This window comes from Hemitrygon akajei, unplaced genomic scaffold, assembly GCF_048418815.1.
Source record: "Hemitrygon akajei unplaced genomic scaffold, sHemAka1.3 Scf000048, whole genome shotgun sequence".
In the NCBI taxonomy this organism is placed as follows: domain Eukaryota; kingdom Metazoa; phylum Chordata; class Chondrichthyes; order Myliobatiformes; family Dasyatidae; genus Hemitrygon; species Hemitrygon akajei.
In genome coordinates this window covers 539,985-562,078 of record NW_027331934.1, presented here as the reverse complement: position 1 = coordinate 562,078, position 22,094 = coordinate 539,985, and the positions used below count along the sequence as shown (strand labels likewise).

At 46.6% G+C, this 22,094-nt stretch overlaps 1 protein-coding gene across 3 annotated transcripts in view; it reads left to right on the top strand.

Moving 5' to 3' along the window:
- LOC140720961 (NACHT, LRR and PYD domains-containing protein 3-like) overlaps positions 1-22,094 on the top strand; it is a 36,325-nt gene that overhangs the window by 9,344 nt on the left and 4,887 nt on the right. The window contains exons 2-8 of one of the 3 annotated variants that reach the window (XM_073035830.1): positions 2,214-2,309; positions 5,452-5,618; positions 10,474-10,645; positions 10,744-10,809; positions 18,697-20,446; positions 21,563-21,649; positions 21,804-21,971. In XM_073035830.1, the coding sequence (XP_072891931.1) occupies positions 2,300-2,309; positions 5,452-5,618; positions 10,474-10,645; positions 10,744-10,809; positions 18,697-20,446; positions 21,563-21,649; positions 21,804-21,971 (2,420 nt within the window). In that variant the 5' untranslated portion in view covers positions 2,214-2,299. Of the gene's footprint in view, positions 1-2,213; positions 2,310-5,451; positions 5,619-10,473; positions 10,646-10,743; positions 10,810-18,696; positions 20,447-21,562; positions 21,650-21,803; positions 21,972-22,094 lie in introns of those variants that run through there. The other 2 variants (XM_073035831.1, XM_073035832.1) reach the window with 2 other exon arrangements.

Below are 22,094 nucleotides of genomic sequence, written 5' to 3'. Positions count from 1 at the left end.
ACGTTGAATCTGTTACTTCCCTTTTCTGTTATATTTGGGCAGCCACTTACCCCTATCCCAAGGCAACAGATCGCCAGAGCTGCAGGGTGATTATTACGTTTGTATCGTTCTCTGGTCCCTGCCCCTCGGTGAGAGACAGTGGCCGTAGGAACAGACGGAACATATTGATAGTGGATTGGGGAGGATGTTCTAAACATTGACTGCATGGACTCTGTTAACCCCGTGTTGGAATGAAGAGAAAACTAATGAATGCGAACGTTACATTTATGCACCTCTGTTCATTCCATTGCAAACATCTTCTAATCTTTCAATAGCAGTGCATCATTTAAAGTAAAACGAAAAAATAGTCCAATACTTCAGTTTAAAATCAGAGACTGCGTGCAATATACAACCTGAAATGTTTTCTCTTCGGAGAGATCAACAAGTGAGGCAGCACTTCACTTGTGAGTCTGGTGGGGTCATCTACTGCATCTGGTGCTCCCGGTGCGGCCTCCTCTACATCGGCGAGACCCGACGCAGATTGGGGGGGGGGGGCGCTTCGTCGAGAACCTCCGCTCCGTCCGCCACAACAGAGAGGATCTCCCGGTTGCTTCAACTCTGCTTCACATTCCCATTCGGATATGTCCATACATGGCCTCCTCTACTGCCATGATGAGGCCAAACTCAGGCTGGAGGAGCAACACCTCATATACCGTCCGGGTAGTCTCCAGCCCCTTGGTATGAACATCGAATCCTCCAAATTCCGGTAATTTTCCCCCCTCTCCCTACCCCCATCGCACCTCTACTCTGTCTCCTCTTCTAACTGCCTATCACCTCTCTCATGATTCTGCCTTCTTCTACTACTCATAGTGCTTTCCCCTTATATTCCTTCTTCATCTTTCCTGCCTATCATCTTCCTGCTTCCTCTCCCCCACCCCTTGATATTTCCTCTGATTGCTTTTTCACCTGGCACCTTCCACCATCCCCCTACCTTCTTTATGAGGCCCCTGCCCCCTCCTTCTTCAGTCCTAACGAAGAGTCTCGGCCTGAGACGTTGACTGCTCGTTTCCACGGATGTTGCCCGACCTGCTGAGTTCCTCCAGCTTGTATATACCAACGTTGGCCGTCTATTGTTCATGAAGGGTGGACCTCTCTCCACTGAGACCGGTGACTGCTAGAGGGGCAGCTGAGCCCGGTGAGGGTGTTACACCCCATTAGGAGATGCTGTTGACAGTGAGGGTTATTGCAGACTATAGGGGATCTAACCGAACAGTGCTGTAGTAAATACATTTTAATAAAATCACATTTTGTAAATCAAACCAACGTGAGACTGATGTTACATGTGGTCTGTCTGCCGGTAATGTAATGGAACCAGCGGCCCATGGATTACAGAGTGGGGAGAAAGAGATTGAGTACAGAGGAATGGCGAGATTACAGTGTAATCATTACTCATTCTGGCGAGATTACAGAGGTTGGGACATCATGTGCAGCTGCATTTGGTGACGTTATGCTTGAAGACCTGGGAGCAGATTTTGTCGTATATTACGTCGCTCAATTATAGAAAAGTTCAGATTAATCTGGAAAGAGTGTAGAGAACATTTTCGATGATCTTTTCAAGACCAAATGCCTGAGTTACAAGGAGAGGACGGCCAGGGTGGGTCCTTACTTCTCAGAACGCAGGAGGATGCGCAGCGACGCTACGGAAGTGTGTAAAATTATCAGAGTCAGAGATAAGGTGAGTGTTAGCAGTCTTCTGCCGAGGGCAGGAAAAACCAAACCGAGGGAAATAGATGTAGGATGTGGGGCTTAGTTTTTAAAGGGAAATGAGCAGCAACATTTTCATGCACGAATTGGTGATTATGTGGAGTGGAAGTGGATGAGGCAGATACTGTAGTCTCATTTAAGGAACAGTTGGGATGGGCGGATGGAATGAAGGAGCCTGGAGGCACATGGTTCCATCGCAGGAAACAGGACCTTCTCAGTGGTCACTGTGATCGGCATTGTCTCGTTGGGCTGAACGCTCTGTATTTGTGCTCTATTGCTCTGTGACTCTCTCAGCAGGATGGAAAAGATATCACTGGACATACAGACATGGTGTGGAATCAGATGTCAATGAGGAATGCTTGGTGCCTAAGCCGCTGCTGCTCTGATAGAGGGACTGGAGATACTGTCATATTTGCAAAGTAATCGCACTCACTCTGACTCACTGTCTGTTTGTTGTGTGTTGTTCACAGCATCACCAGCAGTTGGAGATTTCTGCACCGGGACCAAGGTATAAACAAGAATACGACAATCAATAATCGTGAGAATCAGAATCAGAATGGACACAGGTATGTTCACTGTGATCTCTATAATTAAACTTCTGTCCTTTTGGTTCAGAGGAATAAACTTGCACAGGTACTAACCGGGCACCGAAACGTTTCATAAAGCAGGGCTATCGATCCCAGTAGTAAACTTAGGAATTGAGTAATAGATCAATCCGACAGTTCCAACGCAGGGAACTGACATCGGCAATGGTCTAATCACTCCGCTCACATGTAAAGCTTCACCTGAGTGAAAGCAGCAGGAGATCCTGAATCAGGCGGTTCTGAGTCAAACACTGACAGGAATGTGACAGCAATTGTTGTGGTGTATGTAGCCTCCAGTGAACAATCAGGGTCTGTTTCATCTTTGTCAAGCCCTGATGTGGAGGACGCCTCTAAATTTCATTTCTTAAATCCAGCACCAGATGATTGGAGCATTTCCTGGAGTTCCGGGGTCGAGCGATATGAATACACTTCCTGGGTGAAATTGTCCAGGGAACACTCATTGTAAATAGGTCACGCTGACAGACTTATATTCTGTGTAACATCTCAATGCACTGATGAACACAAGAGATGTTGCTGATGCTGGGATTCGGGAAAAGCACAAAGACAAAAATGGTGGAAAAATTTAGCAGGTCGGTCAGCATCCGTGGAGGTAACTAAACAGTCTACGTTTTGGACAGATACCATTCAGAAGACTGGCTGAGGAATGTCAGTCTCATGCACTACTTCGAGCACTTTGTAAAGTCCATTGGCCTGGCTGTACATATACTCCCAGCATAAAGGCACAACCAAAAGAGCGCAACGCAAATGAGAAGGACCAAGAAGGTATGGTCAAGGAGGGCGGAGGGGCACATACAGCACTGATGAGTTGGACTGTGACCCAATCACCAGAGGGAGCGTACAAATAGAACTACCTTTTCAATCAGGTCCACAATCAAGATTTAAAAGGCAGAGTTTGTTGCAGTTTTTTTTTCGAGTTGGCGGCTGTGACTAATCATCTTGAGGGATTCATTAGGAAGGGCGAATAAAAAGAACACAAGTGTAAGTGGAGCGGCTATTCTTCTGAATGTGCCAGAATTTAGAGTGGCTTAGGCGACATCAGACTTGGATGAGGTACATTATCTGGTAAGCTTGTCTCTTTTTGCTCTTCCTTGCTCATTCCTCATCTGTTAGGGCGTAGTAGCGCACTGAGTATGGCTCCGGGGCAGCGTTTCCTACGTTGTGTGGGATGTGGAAGATCTGGGAGGCCTCCAGTCTCTCGGATAAACACATTTGCACCACCTTCACGGAGCTGCAGCTCCTGAGTGAACGTGTTGAGGAACTGGACCTGCAGCCTCGCTTACCTTTGACTCATACGGGAGAATGAGGAGGTGTCAGGAGCTACAGGGAGGTTGTCACCCCCAGGTGACAGGTAACTACGGCTGTCAGGAGAAGGAAGGGAAACACACAGCCAGTGCAGAACACATCTGTCCCCTTTCCCCTCAATTTCAGATATAGTTGATGAGGACGACCAGCTGGGGGGGAGCCACATTGACCAGGCCATTGGCACTGAATCTGATGCTGTACCTCAGCGGAGCAAAGAGGCGAAGAGGGCTGCAGAAGTGATTGAGGAACGGAGAGACAATTCTGTGGGCAAGATGGAGACACACGGATGGTTTGTTGCCTCCTGGTTGCCAGGGTCAGATAAGGTCCTTGACATATTAAAGGGGGTGGTGAGGCGCCTCAAATTCTGCAACACCTTTGGCAACTATGACATAGATAGACGAGATGAGAAGGTCCTGAAGACAGATTTTAGGCAGCAGGGTAGAAAGCTGAAAGACAGGAGATCCAGAATAGGAATCTCTGGATTGCATCCTGTTCCAAGTACCAGTGAGGCAGAGAAAAGGATGATTTGGCAGGTGAATGCGTGGCTGAAGAGCTCGTGCATGGTACAGAGGTTCACATTTATGTATCATTGCGATCCCTTCTGGGGCAGGTACGACCTCTACAAGAGGGATGTGTTCCAATTGAACTGGGGGAGGCCCAATATCCTTTCCGGCAGATTTGCTGGAGTTGTTTTGGAGCCTTCAAACTAATTTGGCAGAGAATGGGAACGGAGTGATAGTGCTGAGTATGAGGTTTACAAAGAAAGGCAAAGTGTAGTAAGATTCCTAGCAAGGTGAGGGTAAATTTGCACTCAACAGGATGAGTTGCAATGTAAAAGGCCGACAAAGTCGAAAAGGATAAACGCAAGACTAAAAGTGTGACATTTTCATGTATGCAGAGTGAAGTAGGGAAACTTGTTGCTCTGTTACAGATTGGCATGCATGATGTTATGTATCTCTCAAGTGGCTGTTTCGCAAATTTACAGAAGATTCAGAACTTGGTGGAGTTTTGGAACTTTGGGATGTTTGTCAAAGGATACAGTAGAATATTGAGCAGTTATAACTATGAACAGAGAGGTGGCAGGTGGGATTTAATGGGGGAAGGTGTGAGGAGTTGCACATTGAGGTCAAATGTAAGAGGTTAAGTACAGACAGTGAAGCGCCAGACTCTGACGTACAGAGATATGTATAGGCACATGTCGCCGTGAAAGAAGCAACACAACAGACCGTTCGTAAAGACGATCTACATCGGTCAATGTTTGAGTACAAATGCGGGAAAGTCGCTGTAGACATCTTTGATTAGGGCACGCCTGCAGCTGGTGTGCAGTCAGCTCTGAAAATGACGAAAGAATGTGGATCCTCCTGGAGAAGGTGCTGAGCAATGCTGTGTGAATTACAGAGTGTTAGGTTCGAGGAGAGATTGGTGGTGGAGTAAAGAAAACTGTGAGAGGCAGAGATTATAATGACTCTCAAGAGTCGCTTACTCAGTACCAAAACAACAAAGCTGGAGGGCATGAGCTCATGCGAGAGGGGGATTGTAAAAATGAGATTTACGATGCAGATTACCGACTGAGAGAGATTAGCGCTCGGAACGCGCTGCCAAGGAGGTGATGGTATCAGATCCGATTGCAGCGTTTCAGAGATATTCAGATAGGCACGTGGACAGGTAGGGACTGCAGGTATGTACACCATCAGCGTGTAGATGGGATTGTTTCATGTTGACATCATGGTCGACACAGACATGGTGACACGAAGGATCTGTTCCTGTGCTGCACTGTTCCATGTTCTATCCCTGTTTACAGATCTGAATTCCGCTTTCTCCACCTTCCTGTCAAATTGTGACGTTCACCAGCTGTTCCGGTTGACGATATTCTACATGGACCGATTGGAGCAGGCGGCTGAAGAGGGTGTGGAGGATCTCAGCTTCATGCTAACAGGCGAGGATCTCTTCACCGGACAGGAGTATCACGTAAGTGGAAAGGACAAAGATTGAATGTAGATTCTTCACAGATTGACAGACCGATGTAAGGAAACAGATCTGTGTGGGTCATCAAGGTGGCCCGGAGATGCAGCCGCGCTGAGAGTTTATTCGGCAGCTACAAGCTCTGACAGGACTCTCGCTAATTATCTGATACACATTATATTTTATTCTGGTTAGCATACAGACAGTGAATGACAGCTGACTGTTAGTGATGTGACATGTGATGGGTACCGCCAATGGAAGAAGAATGACTTTATATTCATCTGTCCGCATGTTTCCAATGTTTGACCACTCTGGCCGTGCAGCAGCGTTTCCTTGAAGACACATGACATTCCACAATAGTTACAGATTGTGTTGTCTTTCTCCACCCATCTCTGGGGTTTGCCTTCACTCGTCAAGGGACATTCACCCTTCACCCTCCCCGCATCATTTGAACAGACAATTCTTGATTATCATCTCTAGTTTGAGCTACTGACCCTCTTTGATTTGATCAAATATCCAATCATGCCTCATGGTTCAGTTATATTTTCTGTTCCTTGTGACTGTTCCATTTGGAATTTCTAATGACTACAGCATACAATGTTAAAACTGAGAATTGCAACATTACCGTTATTGAAAATTGGGGTCACTTCCTCGGCAGTTTGAACGGGACACGACTGCGCAAGGGCGTGAAAGTCGGCCCGTGAAGCGGCGGGAGAGTTTTAAAAGCGAGCAGATTGACGGAGCGGGCGACGGAGTAAAGGGAGACAGAGTAGGAAGGTTTTGGCTCGAGAGGCTTCGGCGAGCAGAGGCTGGACACGAGTTTCCCCCAGTTAGGTAGGCCGGGTAAGCTCCTTTAATTAATCTAATTAGCTTAGAAGCAGGTAATGGAGGGAGCAGTTAGGGCAGTCGAGTGCTAAGTTTGCAGTATATGGGATTTCAGGGCGAGCACAATTGTTGCTGATGACTACACCTGCAAAAGGTGCATCCAGCTGCAGCTCCTGACAAACTGAGTTAGGGAACTGGAGCTGGAGCTGGATGAACTTCGGATCATTCGGGAGGCAGAGGCAGAAATAAACAGGAGCTTTAGGGAGATAGACACTCCTAATAGCCAGGAGACAGGCAGCCGGGTGACTGTCAGGAAAGGGAAGGGGAATAGACAGGAAGTGCAGAGCACCCCTGTGGCCGTTCCCATCAACAATAAGTATACCGTTTTGGATACTGTTGGTGGGGATGACCTACCAGGGACAAGTTGCACTGGTTGCGTCTCTGGCACCGAGACTGGGCCCTCAGCTCAGAAGGGAAGGAGGGAAAAGAGGAGAGCAGTAGAGATAGCGGATTCAATAGTTAGGAGGATTGATAAGAGGTTCTGTGGAAGAGATCGAGAATCCAGGAAGGTCTGTTTCCTCCCTGGTTCCAGGGTCCGCGATATCTCGGATCGAGTTCTCAGTATTCTCAGGAGGGAGGGTGAGCAGCCAGATGTCGTGGTCCATGTAGGGACCAATGACGTGGATAGGAAGAAGGAGGAGGTCCTGCAAAGGAATTTAGGGAGTTAGGTACAAAGTTAAAGGACAGGACCACCAGGGTTGCAATCTCAGGATTGCTACCCGTGCCACGTGCCAGTGAGGCTAGAAATAGGAAGATAATGCAGCTAAATACGTGGCTAAGGAGTTGGTGCAGGAAGGAGGGATTCATGTTTCTGGACACTTGGGCCTTGTTCCAGGGAATGTGTGGCCTGTTCCGAAGAGACGGGTTGCACCAGAATTGGACGGGGACTAACACCCTTGCGGGAAGGTTTGCCAGTGCTGCTCCTGGGGGTTTAAACTAGATTTGCAGGGGACGGGGACCAGAGTGTTAGAGCAGATAGTGAGGTAGAGGAGGATAAAGGTCATGCTGGAGCTGCAAGTATAATGCATGGAGTAAAGCCAGATCTAACATATAAAGAGGCTTTGAGGAAAGAGAAACAGAATAAAGGGTGTAAAGGTAGTAAGGTAGAAGGGCTAAAGTGCGTGTACTTTAATGCAAGAAGCATCATGAACAAAGGTGATGAATTGAGAGCTTGTATACATACATGGAATTATGATGTAGTGTCCATTACAGAGACTTGGCTGGCACCACGGCAGGAACGGATTCTCAATATGCCTGCATTTCAGTGCTTTAAAAGGGATAGAGAGAGGGTAAAAAGGGAGGAGGGGTGGCATTACTGGTCAGAGATACTATTACAACTACAGAAAGGATGCGTAATGTAGCAGATCCTCTTTTGAGTCGGTATGGGTGGAAAGTCACGAACAGGAAGGGAGCAGTTACTCTACTGGGAGTATTCTGTAGGCCCTCTGGTAGCAGCAGATATACCGAGGAGCAGATTCGGAGGCAGATTTTGGAAAGGGTCAGAAATAACAGGGTAGTTATCATGGGTGACTTCAACTTCCGTAATATTGATTGATACCTGATTAGTTCCAATGGTTTAGACAGGGCAGAGTTTGTGAAGTGCGTCCAGACGGATGCTTGTCACAGTATGTTGACAGGCCGACTAGGGGGAATGCCATACTAGATCCAGTATCAGGTAACGAACCGGGTCAGGTCACAGGTCTATCAATGGGCGAACATCTGGGAGACAGCGACCACCGCTCCCTGACATTCAGCATTATCATGGAAAAGGATACAATCAGAAAGGACAGGAAAATTTTAAATTGGGGAAAGGCAAATTATGAGGCTTTAAGGCAATAACTTGCGGGTGTGAATTGGAATGAATGGAGGATTGTCTAAGATTGCAGAGGGAGATTGATAGGATGCAGAAGTGGGTTGAGAAGTGGCAGATGGAGTTCAACCCAGAGAAGTGTGAGGTGGTACACTTTGGAAGGACAACCTGCAAGGCAGAATACAAAGAAAATGGCAGGGTACTTAGAAGTGTGCAGGAGCAGGGGAATCTGGGGGTGCATGTCCACAGATCCTTCAAAGTTCCTTCATAGGTAGTTAAGAAAACTGATGGAGTGTTAGCTTTCATAAGTCGAGGGATAGAGTTTAAGGGTCGCGGGGTAATGATGCAGCTCTATAATACACTGGTTAGGCCACACTTGGAGTATTGTGTCCAGTTCTGGTTGCCTCACTATAGGAAGGATGTGGAAGCTTTGGAAAGGGTACAGTGGAGATTTACCAGAATGCTACCTGGTTTAGATAGTATGCATTATGATCAGAGATTAAGGGAGCTAGGACTTTACTCTCTGGAGAAGGAGAATGAGAGGAGGCATGATAGAGGTGTACAACATATTAAGAGGAATAGACAGAGTGCATAGCCAGCGCCTCTTTCCCAGGGCACCACTGCTCAGTACAAGAGGACATGGCTTTAAGGTAAGGGGAGGGAAGTTCAAGGGGGATATTAGAGGAAGGTTTTTTACTCAGAGAGTGGTTCGTGCATGGAATACACTTACTGAGTCAGTGGTGGAGGCAGATACACTAGTGAAATTTAAGAGACTGCTAGACAGGTATATGGAGGAATTTAATTTGGAGTGTTATATGGGAGGCAGTCTTTAAGGGTCGGCACAACATTGTGGGACGAATGGCCTGTACTGTGCTGTATTGTTCTATGTTCTTAAATATTCCAGGCATTCTCACCTAACACAGGATTACTGACACACCTTTCCAGTGGTCCTTGTGCTTCTGGGCATATTCACCTGTTGCTGCCGAGACTTAATTCTCTCAGAAAACCCACAAATATCCCCATGAGGCAGCTGACAGTCTCGTTCTCTTCATTATGACCAGATGGGTTTGGTCTCTCACACATACATAGAAGATCTAAAATTGCTGGCTGCTTCACACTGCCAGTTCCCAGCTGTATGCTGACACTGGACACTCATGCAGCCTCGCAGTGAACTGTGAACCTGCTGGGGTTCACCAGAGATTATCCCTGCAGAACCTCATCACTCTTCATTAGTACATCATTGATACCGATGAGTTCGATGTCTGTTCAGCCTCCCACTTATGAATGTTGTGGAAATTATCCGGGATTTCCCTGACATTGACAGCATACCATCCAGGTATTTCATTTTCATTCACAGACCCTTCTGTCTTACGCCCGAAATATTGAACTCCCTGTCGCTGTAGCTCACGCCATCTCACAACTTCCCTTCCTAGTCTGATATCCAGACTCCGTACCGGAGACTTGATTGCATGGCTTTCCTCTGCTAGGCCGTACCCGCTTACACGCTCCCCTCTCCACAGTACATGGTATACCTATTACAGAGGAAAAGGACCACTTAGGTTTTCTGCACCTGCTGCCTATTCCTGCTCCCCGCCACCAGCGGTCACACAGATACCTTTGTCCTGCACTTTAGGAACAGCTCCCTTCCTGTATATCTACTCAGGCAAATTCTCAGCGTCGTGAATGATCCAGGTTTCATCCAGACCCAATTCCTTATCACAGTCTGATGGAAAGTGCTGCTCGGTGCAAGTTTTCGCAGGTGCATTTGTCAGGGACCCAGTACGTCTCCCTGCCTTCACACACGCCGTAGGAGGAAGCATTCCAATATCCTAAATCATCAAAAATCTCTCGAAATCTTCCATAATTGCTTGCCAAATCCTCTCTGATACAAAGTTTCAACTCCCCACTCTAGGTATTGCTATTCTACTTAAACCTAACTACTTTTTTACTGGACCTTGCCAAGTTCAAACTTACCCCGTAGTCCCGTGGTGTGCAGAATGTCCCGAATGACCTAGCTCTTTCCTTTTAAAGTCTTGCTCCCACAGCGCACATGCCAATTGCTGCTCGCAATCTGCAGTGAGCACCATGTGCTCAGTCAGTCCATGTTCAGGGTAGATTTCAACCCATCCCTCCGCTGCTCAGTATATTCCCCGTTGTTCATTACAGAGCGTGACTGAGCTCGCGGAGAAGGGAAACCGAGTGGGCGCCTCCAAACTCCTCCTGGATCTGGTGATGGAGAAGGGCTCCGGGGCCCGGAGGGTGATGTGGGAATCCTTTGTGAAACTACATCACCATTTACCGAAGCTGAGCAGAATATTGAAGGAAATACGGGAACGTGGTACTGTGAACAATACACTATGTGTTACAGATGTAATTGCTGATGAATTTACAGTATTACACAGAACAGACTTCATGCAGATTACTCTGTTTGAACAGGTGACGGCCAGTTCGCCTACATGGACACTGAGCGGGGTTTATCTGAAGTGCCCAAGCATCTGAAAGGTAAGCGATGGAATGGAAAGCTTAAAGCCTTTATTTCATTTTGAGAGTCTAAACCTATCTTTTGCCACCTGTTTGGAGACTGTCAGAGTGTGGGAGACAGGTTTTTGTTGTTATGTCACACAGAGAGTCTGAATACGTGTCTTTAGAGGCCTGTTTAGAGACTGTCAGAGTCTGGGAGACAGGCTTTTGTTGTTATTTCACTCTGAGAGTCTGAATACGTCTCTTTAGAGGCCTGTTTAGAGACTGTCAGAGTCTGGGAGACAGGTTTTTGTTGTTATTTCACTCTGAGAGTCTGAATACGTCTCTTTAGAGGCCTGTTTAGAGACTGTCAGAGTCTGGGAGACAGGTTTTTGTTGTTATTTCACACTGATAGTCTGAATACGTCTCTTTGGAGGCCTGTTTAGAGACTGTCAGAGTCTGGGAGACAGGTTTTCGTTGTTATTTCACTCTGAGAGTCTGAATACGTCTCTTTAGAGGCCTGTTTAGAGACTGTCAGAGTCTGGGAGACAGGTTTTTGTTGTTATTTGTCTCTGAGAGTCTGAATACGTCTCTTTAGAGGCCTGTTTAGAGACTGTCAGAGTCTGGGAGACAGGCTTTTGTTGTTATTTCACTCTGAGAGTCTGAATACGTCTCTTTAGAGGCCTGTTTAGAGACTGTAAGAGTCTGGGAGACAGGTTTTTGTTGTTATATCACTCTGAGAGTCTGAATACGTCTCTTTAGAGGCCTGTTTAGAGACTGTCAGAGTCTGGGAGACAGGTTTTTGTTGTTATTTCACACTGAGAGTCTGAATACGTCTCTTTAGAGGCCTGTTTAGAGACTGTCAGAGTCTGGGAGACAGGTTTTTGTTGTTATTTCACAATGAGAGTCTGAATACGTGTCTTTAGAGGCCTGTTTAGAGACTGTCAGAGTCTGGGAGACAGGTTTTTGTTGTTATTTCACTCTGAGAGTCTGAATACGTCTCTTTAGAGGCCTGTTTAGAGACTGTCAGAGTCTGGGAGACAGGTTTCTGTTGTTATTTCACTCTGAGAGTCTGAATACGTCTCTTTAGAGGCCTGTTTAGAGACCGTCAGTGTCTGGGAGACAGGTTTTTGTTGTTATTTCACACTGAGAGTCTGAATACGTCTCTTTAGAGGCCTGTTTAGAGACTGTCAGAGTCTGGGAGACAGGTTTTTGTTGTTATTTCACACTGAGAGTCTGAATACGTCTCTTTAGAGGCCTGTTTAGAGACTGTCAGAGTCTGGGAGACAGGTTTTTGTTGTTATTTCACAATGAGAGTCTGAATACGTCTCTTTAGAGGCCTGTTTAGAGACTGTCAGAGTCTGGGAGACAGGTTTTTTTTTGTTATTTCACTCTGAGAGTCTGAATACGTCTCTTTAGAGGCCTGTTTAGAGACTGTCAGAGTCTGGGAGACAGGTTTCTGTTGTTATTTCACTCTGAGAGTCTGAATACGTGTCTTTAGAGTCCTGTTTAGAGAATGTCAGAGTCTGGAAGAGAAATATTTGTTGCTGTGGTTTGGAGGACAGGAAGCAATCTGTATTTGTCACAAAACCCTTTGTTCCGGACCGAATATCTGGAGATTTGACAAAATTGAAGCCGAGTCTTTCCAACTGGAACATCCACCTTCAGCAAGGGAAATCTCACACCTCTGATCCAAAGTGGAGCTGAGATTTGTTGTTATTCCTCCAGAAGACCACAAGACATGGGAGCAGAATTAAGCCATTCAGCCCATCAGTCTGCCCCACCATTCCATCATGGCTGATCCCCAATTCCACTCAACTCCACGCACCTGCCTTCTCTCATTATCCTTGGATGCCCTGACCTATCAGGAGATTTAGCGTTAAATATACCCATGGAATTGGCCTCCACTGCAGTCTGTGACAGAGCCTTCCAGAGGTTCGTTTCTCTTTGGCTCAAAAAATCCTCCTCTGTTATAAAGGATCAACCCTCAATTTTGATTCTGCGGACCCCAGTTCTGGATAAACCGACCAGAGGAAACATCCTTTCCACATCCACCTTCTCTGGTCCTTTCAACATTCGGTAGACTTCAAAGAGATTTCCTCATATTTCTCAAAATTCCATTGAGTACAGCTCCAAAATTGCCAAAACGCACCTCATATATTAAACCCTTCATTCCTGGAATCATCTCTTGAATCTCCTCTGGAATCTCTCTAATGACAACACATCTTTTCAGAGGTACAGGACGCTAAACCTTTGACAATACTCCAAGTGCGGCCTGTCTACAGTCCTGTAAAGGCTCAGCATTTTCCCCTTGCATTTATATTCGATTCTCTTTTAAATAAATGCCAACGTTGCATTTGCCGCCTTTACCACAGAATCGATGTTTAAATTAATCTTCTGGGAGTCTTGCTAGAGGCTCTGAAGTCCCTCTGCACCTCTGATGCTTAGACCTTCTTCCCGTTTAGATAACAGTCCGCTCCTTTTACCAAAATGCATCCGTACATTTCTAATACTGTATTCCATCTGCCACTTTTTTGCCCATTCTTCCAATTTGCCTCAGTCCTGTTGCAATCGCATTACCGACCCCTCCACCTATCTTTGTATCATCCGCAAACTTTGCCACAAATACATTCTTTCCATCATCTAAGTCACTGACAAACAATCTGAAAGTCAGCGGTCCCAATACTGATCCCTGCGGAACACCATCAATCACTGGCAGCCAATCAGAAAAGGCCCCTTTTATTCCCACTCGCTGCCTGCTGCCTGTCAGCAATTCCGCTACACGGGCCAGTATCTTTCCTGTGACGTCATAGATTTTTATTTGGTTAAGCAGACTCATGTGCCTTCTGAAAATCCAAGTAAATGGCATCCACTGACTCTCCTTTGTCCATCCTGCTTCTTACTTCCATAATGAAATCTAACAGAAATCATGCCAACTTATTTTGTCATTAGTCTCCAAGCACCTCGAAATCCCAACCTTAATAAGAGACTCGAACTCTTTCCCAGTCGCTGAGGTTTGGCTAACTGGCCTATAATTACCCTTCTTTTGCCTTCCTCCCTTCTTAAAGAGTAGAGTGACAATTGCAATCTTCCAGTCCTCCGGGACCATGCCAGAATCAAGCGATTCTTCAAAGATCATGACCGATCCATCCGTCATCCCTTTAGCAACCTCTCTCAGCACTCTGGGATGTAGTCCATCTGGCCCAGGTGACTTTGCACCTTAAGAGCTTTCATTATGCCGATAACCTTTTCCTTTGTAATTGCAATGGCACTCAATCCTACTGCCTCTCACTCGCAGACCACTTCATGCTGCTAGCGTCTTCCACAGTGAAGATATATGCAAAGTACACGTTAAGTTACTCTGCCAATTCTTTGTCCACCAGTATAATTTTCAGTGTTCCGTTATCAACTCTCACCTCCTTTTTACTCTACATATAACTGAAAAAGTGTTTATTATTCTGCTTTATATTATTAGCCTTTCTGCACTCACATTGCATCTTTTCCATTCATAGCTTTTTTAGTTGCCTTTTGTTGGATGTTAAAAGTTTTCTATTCACCCAGTTTTCCCCCACTTTTGTTATCTTGTAAGCCCTTTCCTCTGCTTTTATGCAATCCTTAACTTCCTTTGTCAACCATGGTTGCCTGCACGTGACACTTGAGAACTTCTTCCTCCGTGGGCCGTATCCATCCTGCAACTTGAGACCTATTCCCAGACGCTTCAGCCATCTCCGCTAGTATCCTTCTCCAATCTACCTGGGCAAGCCTCTCTCTCGTGCCTCTGTAATTCGCTTTATTCCATTGCGACCATCTCCGCTAGTATCCTTCTCCAATCTACCTGGGAAGCTTCTCTCTCGTGCCTCTGTAATTCGCTTTATTCCATTGCGATCATCTCCGCTAGTATCCTTCTCCAATCTACCATGGAAAGCCTCTCTCTCGTGCCTCTGTAATTCGCTTTATTCCATTGCGACCATCTCCGCTAGTATCCTTCTCCAATCTACCTGGGAAAGCCTCTCTCTCGTGCCTCTGTAATTCACTTTATTCCATTGCGATCATCTCCGCTAGTATCCTTCTCCAATCTACCTGGGCAAGCCTCTCTCTCGTGCCTCTGTAATTCGCTTTATTCCATTGCGATCATCTCCGCTAGTATCCTTCTCCAATCTACCTGGGAAAGCTTCTCTCTCGTGCCTCTGTAATTCGCTTTATTCCATTGCGACCATCTCCGCTAGTATCCTTCTCCAATCTACCTGGGCAAGCCTCTCTCTCGTGCCTCTGTAATTCGCTTTATTCCATTGCGATCATCTCCGCTCGTATCCTTCTCCAATCTACCTGGGAAAGCTTCTCTCTCGTGCCTCTGTAATTCGCTTTATTCCATTGAGATCATCTCCGCTAGTATCCTTCTCCAATCTACCCGGGAAAGCTTCTCTCTCGTGCCTCTGTAATTCGCTTTATTCCATTGTGACCATCTCCGCTAGTATCCTTCTCCAATCTACCTGGGAAAGCTTCTCTCTCGTGCCTCCGTAATTCACTTTATTCCATTGCGATCATCTCCACTAGTATCCTTCTCCAATCTACCTGGGCAAGCTTCTCTCTCGTGCCTCTGTAAATCACTTTATTCCATTGCGATCATCTCCGCTCGTATCCTTCTCCAATCTACCTGGGAAAGCTCTCTCGTGTCTCTGTAATTCGCTTTATTCCATTGCGACCATCTCCGCTAGTATCCTTCTCCAATCTACCTGGGCAAGCTTCTCTCTCGTGACTCTGTAAATCACTTTATTCCATTGCGATACTGATACTGTAAGTTATGCTTCTCCCTCTCTATCACGAACCCCGTGACAGGTTAAAGAGCCAGCAGGAATAGAAAACACCGTGGAGTCTGGTATTGCTATAAATTAATGCTATTCATTGGTAATTACGCAGTACAGTAATGTCAATGCAGATATTTCAAATAGGTTAGCAATGATTATATATATTATATAAATGTGGAAATAGGAAAACCAAGCTTCTTCAAGCATAGGGGTAAATGGATATAGTCTTACAATGATGAGTGAAGTTCAGTTCAGTTCGTGGCATTGAGTCCAGGAGAGAGAGAGAGAAAGAGGAGAGAGAGAGAGAGAGAGAGAGAGAGAGATGAGAGAGAGAGAGAGAGAGAGAGGAGAGAGAGAGAGAGAGAGAGAGAGAGAGAGAGAGAGAGAGGGGAGAGAGAGAGAGAGGGAGAGAGAGAGAGAGAGAGAGAGAGAGAGAGAGAGAGAGAGAGAGAGAGAGAGAGAGAGGAGAGAGAGAGAGAGAGAGAGAGAGAGGGAGGGAGAGGGAGGGAGGGAGAGAGAGAGAGAGAGGGGAGGGAGAGGGAGGGAGGGAGAGAGAGAGAGAGAGAGAGAGAGAGAGAGAGAGAGAGAGAGAGAGAGAGAGATCGTTTTGAATCTTCAGGTAAACTGACGCCGTCGATCGTCCCGTTGTCCTCCGAGATCCTTTGGAAGTCACCGACTGTGACCACAACAAAGGGGACCGTTCTTCCCGTGGTGGAGCTATTAACCCAGGCGAGGGTTGGACACACGAATAACTCCCAACCGGTCACACCTTTTCACACTGCGAGAGCCACTGATCGATTCTCCTGATCGATCCTCCAAAACCCACCTTTTCTGTGGGCAAAACCTTTTATTCAGTGTCTAAAACCATGTGTTTGTGAGTCTATCAGCTGACCTTGTATTTATCTCAGCGGAGTGAACACCAGCTGTTCTTCAAATAACGCCGCCCTCGGTCACCATGGCGACCCACGAGCAGCTCATTGCTCTCTCTCACTGTAAGAACTCACAAGCAGGCAGTGTCCTTGTATATTCATTACAAGCTTTAGAGTTCGTAAACCATCTCAAGGCAGGCTTCGTCCCTCTCTCTCTCTGTAACAGGGCAAACAGTGTCCAAACGCCAGTCTCATTCTCCCGACATTTTAAAGTGATTGTCCACAAAAAATATGAACCCGAGGGATACATAACACTCTCAAACTGCAGTACGAATTCACTCATATTATGATCACTACCACTTAAGGGTTATTTTACATTAAGCTCCATCATAGGGTCAGGGTTATTACACAACACTCAATCAAAGATAGCCTTTCCCTAAGTAGTCGCAAGCAGAAGCAGTTCTAAAATGCTCACTCACAGGTAAATTCCCTCTCTTCCGATCCAACTCCTGGTTTGTTTGATTTTCTTTTTCAGCATGAATATTGAAGTCCCCATTACAATTGTATCATTACCTTTATTACACGCCTTTCCCAGCTCCCTTTGCAATCTCAACCCCACACCTTCGCTACTATTTGCAGGCTAACGATAACGCTTTTTTTTAACACTTGCGGTTTCCTTTCTCCTCCCACAAAGATTCAACATTCTCTGACCCTATGTCAACTCTTTCTAAAGATGTGATCTCACCTCGGACCAGCACAGCCACATCACCACCGCCTATGCCTTCCTGCCTGTCCCTTCGATAAGACGTTTATCCTTCAACGTTAAGCTCCCAACTATGGTCTTCTTTCAGCCACGACTCAGTGATGTCCACAACATCATACCGACCAATCTGTAATTGCGCCAAGAGTTTGTCTACCTTAATCCGAATGCTTCACGCAATTAAATACAATGCGTTCAGTCCTGCATTTGCGGCCTTTTGAAGTTTATCTATGTGGTACAATTTAATACTTTGCTCTGTCTGTATTTGAACCCAGTCATTGGCATGTCCTTCCTTACATTCATGTTAGACCCATCATCTACTTGTAAAACTGCTGGTTCCTCCACACCTCTATCGTCCTAGTTCCAATCCCCCTGCTATTTTAGGTTAAAACACTCCCAACAGCTCCAGTAAATCTGCCCGTAAGAATATTGGTCCTCATCGGATTCACGTGCAACCCGTCCGTTTTGTTCAGGCCCTACCTGCCACAGAAGTGGTCTCAATTATCCAGATCTGAATCCCTGCCCCCTGCTCCAAATCTTAAGCCACGCATTTCTCTGCCACCTCATTCTATTCCTATTGCCACTGTCGGGTGGCAGAGGCAGCAATCCTGAGGTCACTACCATTGAGGTCCTGCTTCTCAGCTTTTTTCATAACCCCCTGTGTTCTGTTTTCCAGAACTCCTCCCTTTTCTCTTCCTATGTCATTGGTACTAAAGTTTGTCATGACTTCTGGCTGCTCAAAATCCCTTCTCAGGATATTGTGGACGCATCCAGAAACATCTCGGACAATGGCACCTGAGAGGCAAAGTACCGTCGGTGTCCACAGAATCGCCTACCTGCCCTCCTGACTTTAGAGTTCCCTATTACCGCTGCCATCCTCTTCAGCTTCCTGCTCTTCCGCGCATCATCGGGGAATTGCCTGAGTTCATGTACCGGCTCCTCGGAGAATAAGAGACTGTAGACCAGTGCGGGGTGTGTTACATCGTGACTGGCTCAGCCTGGAAACGGAAACTGAAATTATGTTCCTTTTCTGTAGCTCAGTACTGACAGCTTCATCCTAAAGGAGTGTCAAGAACATGGGGTTCATTGTGAGAGAAGTAAAAGTCAGTAGAGCAAGTAAATGCCCCCTCACCCCCCCACTGTTACCCTCTGCAGGGTTGCACAGTTCAGCAGAAGCTGAGCAGTGAAAGCAGTGAAACCACCCGCTCCACACAACACTCTCCCCTCCAGAATCACGTGTGCACTTGGTGCTCGCTGGAACACCGGGGAATCTGCAAACTACCAACAGAGGGGAGAGTGGAGCCTTTAACAGCGGATCTGAGTTAGATCAGAACTGTTTCTGGGTCATTGCTCACTTTCAGACACTTATCTCTGATCACCCGATTTCACCCAAACAGTGTCTTTAACGAGTATTTTTTTTTTATTAAAGAAAATATGTTGTGTGCTCCATGTTCATCAGATCAGGCATTGACAACCTATTTCTCTCCGTCCTAAGATGTTCGAAGGAAACACAAGGAGACTCTGCGGGCACAAACTGAAACACTGAGAGTGAACACGATCCTGATGAGGGAGAAGGTGAAGGTTTTCCAGCTGGTTGATCGATACGCTGAGCTCACGGTCATTTCTACTGATCGAGATCGGAGACTGGTGGAACATGAGCTGCTGGCAAGAGGCAGAGACCACGAGGAGTGGAGAGAGAAACATCTCCGTGCAGACCTGGAAAAAATCCGTACTGATCAGTTATTCAAGAGGAGTTTTGTTCAGAAATTGAAAAGATCTGTCTTTGGAAAGAAATCCGGGATGTCCGCAGCAGTGTCTGGAGTCTCGGGGATCGGGAAAACAACAATGGTACAAAAGATTGTTTACGACTGGGCCATGGGGAAGCTATACCAACAATTCCAGTTTGTCTTCAGTTTCAAATTCCGGGATTTAAACTCGATTAATTGCAGAATAAACCTGAAAGAACTGATTCTGCATCAGTATCCCTACTTTGGGAATATCCTGGGAGAGATTTGGAAACACACAGAGGGATTGCTGTTCATATTTGATGGATTGGATGAATTCACGGACAAAATCAATTTTGTTGATGGTCGGAGAGACACAGAATCACAGTACACAGATCCCGAATTCAAATGCAAGGTGTCTGACATTGTGTACAGTTTAATCCAGGGTAAGCTGCTCCCAGGGTGTTCAGTGCTGGTGACCACCCGCCCCACTGCGTTACATTTATTGGAAAAGGCTGAGATCAGTGTCTGGGTTGAAATCCTGGGATTTGTTGGTGAGGAACGGAAGGAATATTTCATCAGGTATTTTGAAGATCAGACGGTGGCGGAAGCTGTTTTTAAACATGTGAAGGAGAACGAGATCCTGTACACCATGAGCTACAACCCCTCCTACTGCTGGATCCTCGCTCTAGCACTGGGCCCCTTCTTCACACAAAGAGTCAGGGACCCGCAGCGAGTTCCCAACACCATCACACAACTGTACTCCTACTATATTTACAACATCCTGAAAAACCACGGCCGTGAGATTGAGAACCCCCGTGATGTGTTACTCAGGGTTGGTCAGATGGCCTTCAGAGGAGTGTCCGAGAAGAAGATTGTGTTTATAGATGGAGATTTGATCAAGTTCAATCTGCAGCCTTCCCAGTTCCTGTCCGGGTTCCTGATGGAGCTTTTGGAGAGAGAGGATTCTGCCCGGAGCGTGGTGTACACATTCCCACACCTCACCATCCAAGAGTTTGTAGCTGCAGTCGCACAATTCCTGAATCCACATCCCGGGGATATCCTGAAATCCCTCACTGAAGCCCACAACTCGACAGATGGGCGGTTTGAGGTATTTCTCCGTTTTGTAGCTGGTCTCTCCTCTCCAATGACAGCTCGGGGCCTGGAGGAGTTTCTGGGTCCATTTCCTCATCGAACGACCTGCCGGGTGATTGACTGGGTGAAGGAGGAGGTTAAACGCCGGAGTAGAAACACGGGGAGTGAAGCTGATAAAAGGAGCCTCCTGAACACATTGCACTACCTGTTTGAGTCTCAGAATCGTGGACTGGCTCAGGCCGCACTGGGATCTGTGGAAACACTTCCATTCAGTGGAATGACACTGACCCCGATTGACTGCAAGGTCCTGTCTCATGTCATCGGACTCTGTGATACAATAAAAAACCTCGACCTGGGGAAATGCCACATCCAATGTGAAGGAATCCAGCGGCTGGGACCCGGGCTGCACAAGTGCCAGGAGTTGAGGTAACTTGATTTATCTCTCACTGTGAACTGTGAAACTGTTCCATTGGGTTGTTTCAATGTAAAGGAATTTGGGTTAAACTGTCATAAAACTGTGACTGTGAAGAAATGTGACAAATGCCCAGGGCATCGGTCAGAACATCCCCAAGGACGGGTGGGTTCTATGATTCCTTGTGAAGGGATGTTGGAACCTTCATCAGATCAGTGAACAACGGCCATTGGTTTAATGGTATTAATTCACAGGAATGGCCGTTTTTCTCACAGCCTGTGACACGCCCATTGACGATGTTTCTTCTCACTGTTACTGACACCTAGACCGACACTGACTGCAGCAGGTGGGTCAGAGATTCACACCCCCTTCCCGGTAAGGGACAAGAGACCGACAGCAGACTGCCCCAGTGAAAAGGAAAGAAATACCATTGTGAGATTTTCCTCCCCTGCCCTTCCCCGTGTGTGACTATCACCATCAGTCCACCTCTGTGACTGTGCTCACTACCAAATACCCAGACCCCATGGGCGCAATTGCTCTTCCAATTGTGGGTTTCAGTTCAGACCCGGCTCTTCCTTGCAATCTATTTCTGGATCATCTCATTTTATTGGATTATCTTTTCCCATCTGTATGCTGCTGGGGGACTTCTCATCCCCATTCCTCTTCATCCTGTGGGAATTTTCCTCCCCATCCCCCTTCCTCCTGTGGGATCTCTCTTCCCCATCCCCCTTCTTTCTGCAGGTTTTCTCTTCCTATCCATTCCCCTAAGGTGGGGTCTCTTCCACTGTCTCCCATCGACACTTTACTACACACAAATATTCCTCACTGTGGGACTTCCTCCTACCCTTCATCCCTGCCACTTCCGACCATCTGAGGTCAGGAACACTTTTCTCTCCATCGGGGAATGAGACAGAATATGTGGAGTTTACAGGTGTCACACCGACAGACTAACTTACTGACATTCAGTGAATACTGCAGAGCTGGGCAGTGAGTGACAGTGACAGTGATGGGAACTCCGATCAGAGAATTAGTGAAGGGTTTAATGTTTCCTGAAATATCCGAGTGAGAGAAATTCCCTCAGACCCACGTTTTGATTCACTTTGTTCATGAATTTGTCTGTTTTCGTTTAGACTTGGGGAGAATGAACTTGGAGATTCAGGAATGAAACTGGTGTCTGCGGCTCTGAGGAACCCGGAGTGTAAAATACAGAAACTGGTGTAAGTACCAGACTGTGGGAGATTGTGTTACAGTCACTGGGTGTCTGACACCGAATATTAATGTGATCAGTAATTGTGTTTCTGATAAACACTGGGGATTTGTTCCGTCTCCTGTCTCTCTGTGTCCTTCACCCTCACTCTCTCTCATCTCCAGGCTGAGGGATGTCGGTCTCACAGATTCTGGCGCCGAGGAACTCGTCTCCGCTCTCAGTACAAACAGATTACTGACAGAGCTGAACCTTGGATTAAACTCGTTGACAGACCGATCTGTCCCCGCTCTCCGCCGCCTCATACTGAACCACCCTAGTCTGGAGTGGATCCAGTGAGTGTTTGTGTTAATGTTCGATGTGATAAATATCAGCGGATCCGCGGGTTTTCTGGTGATATTTATCTGTGAGTGTTGTTGAAACATTAACTCCGGTCCCCTGTTACTGACACTGTTGTG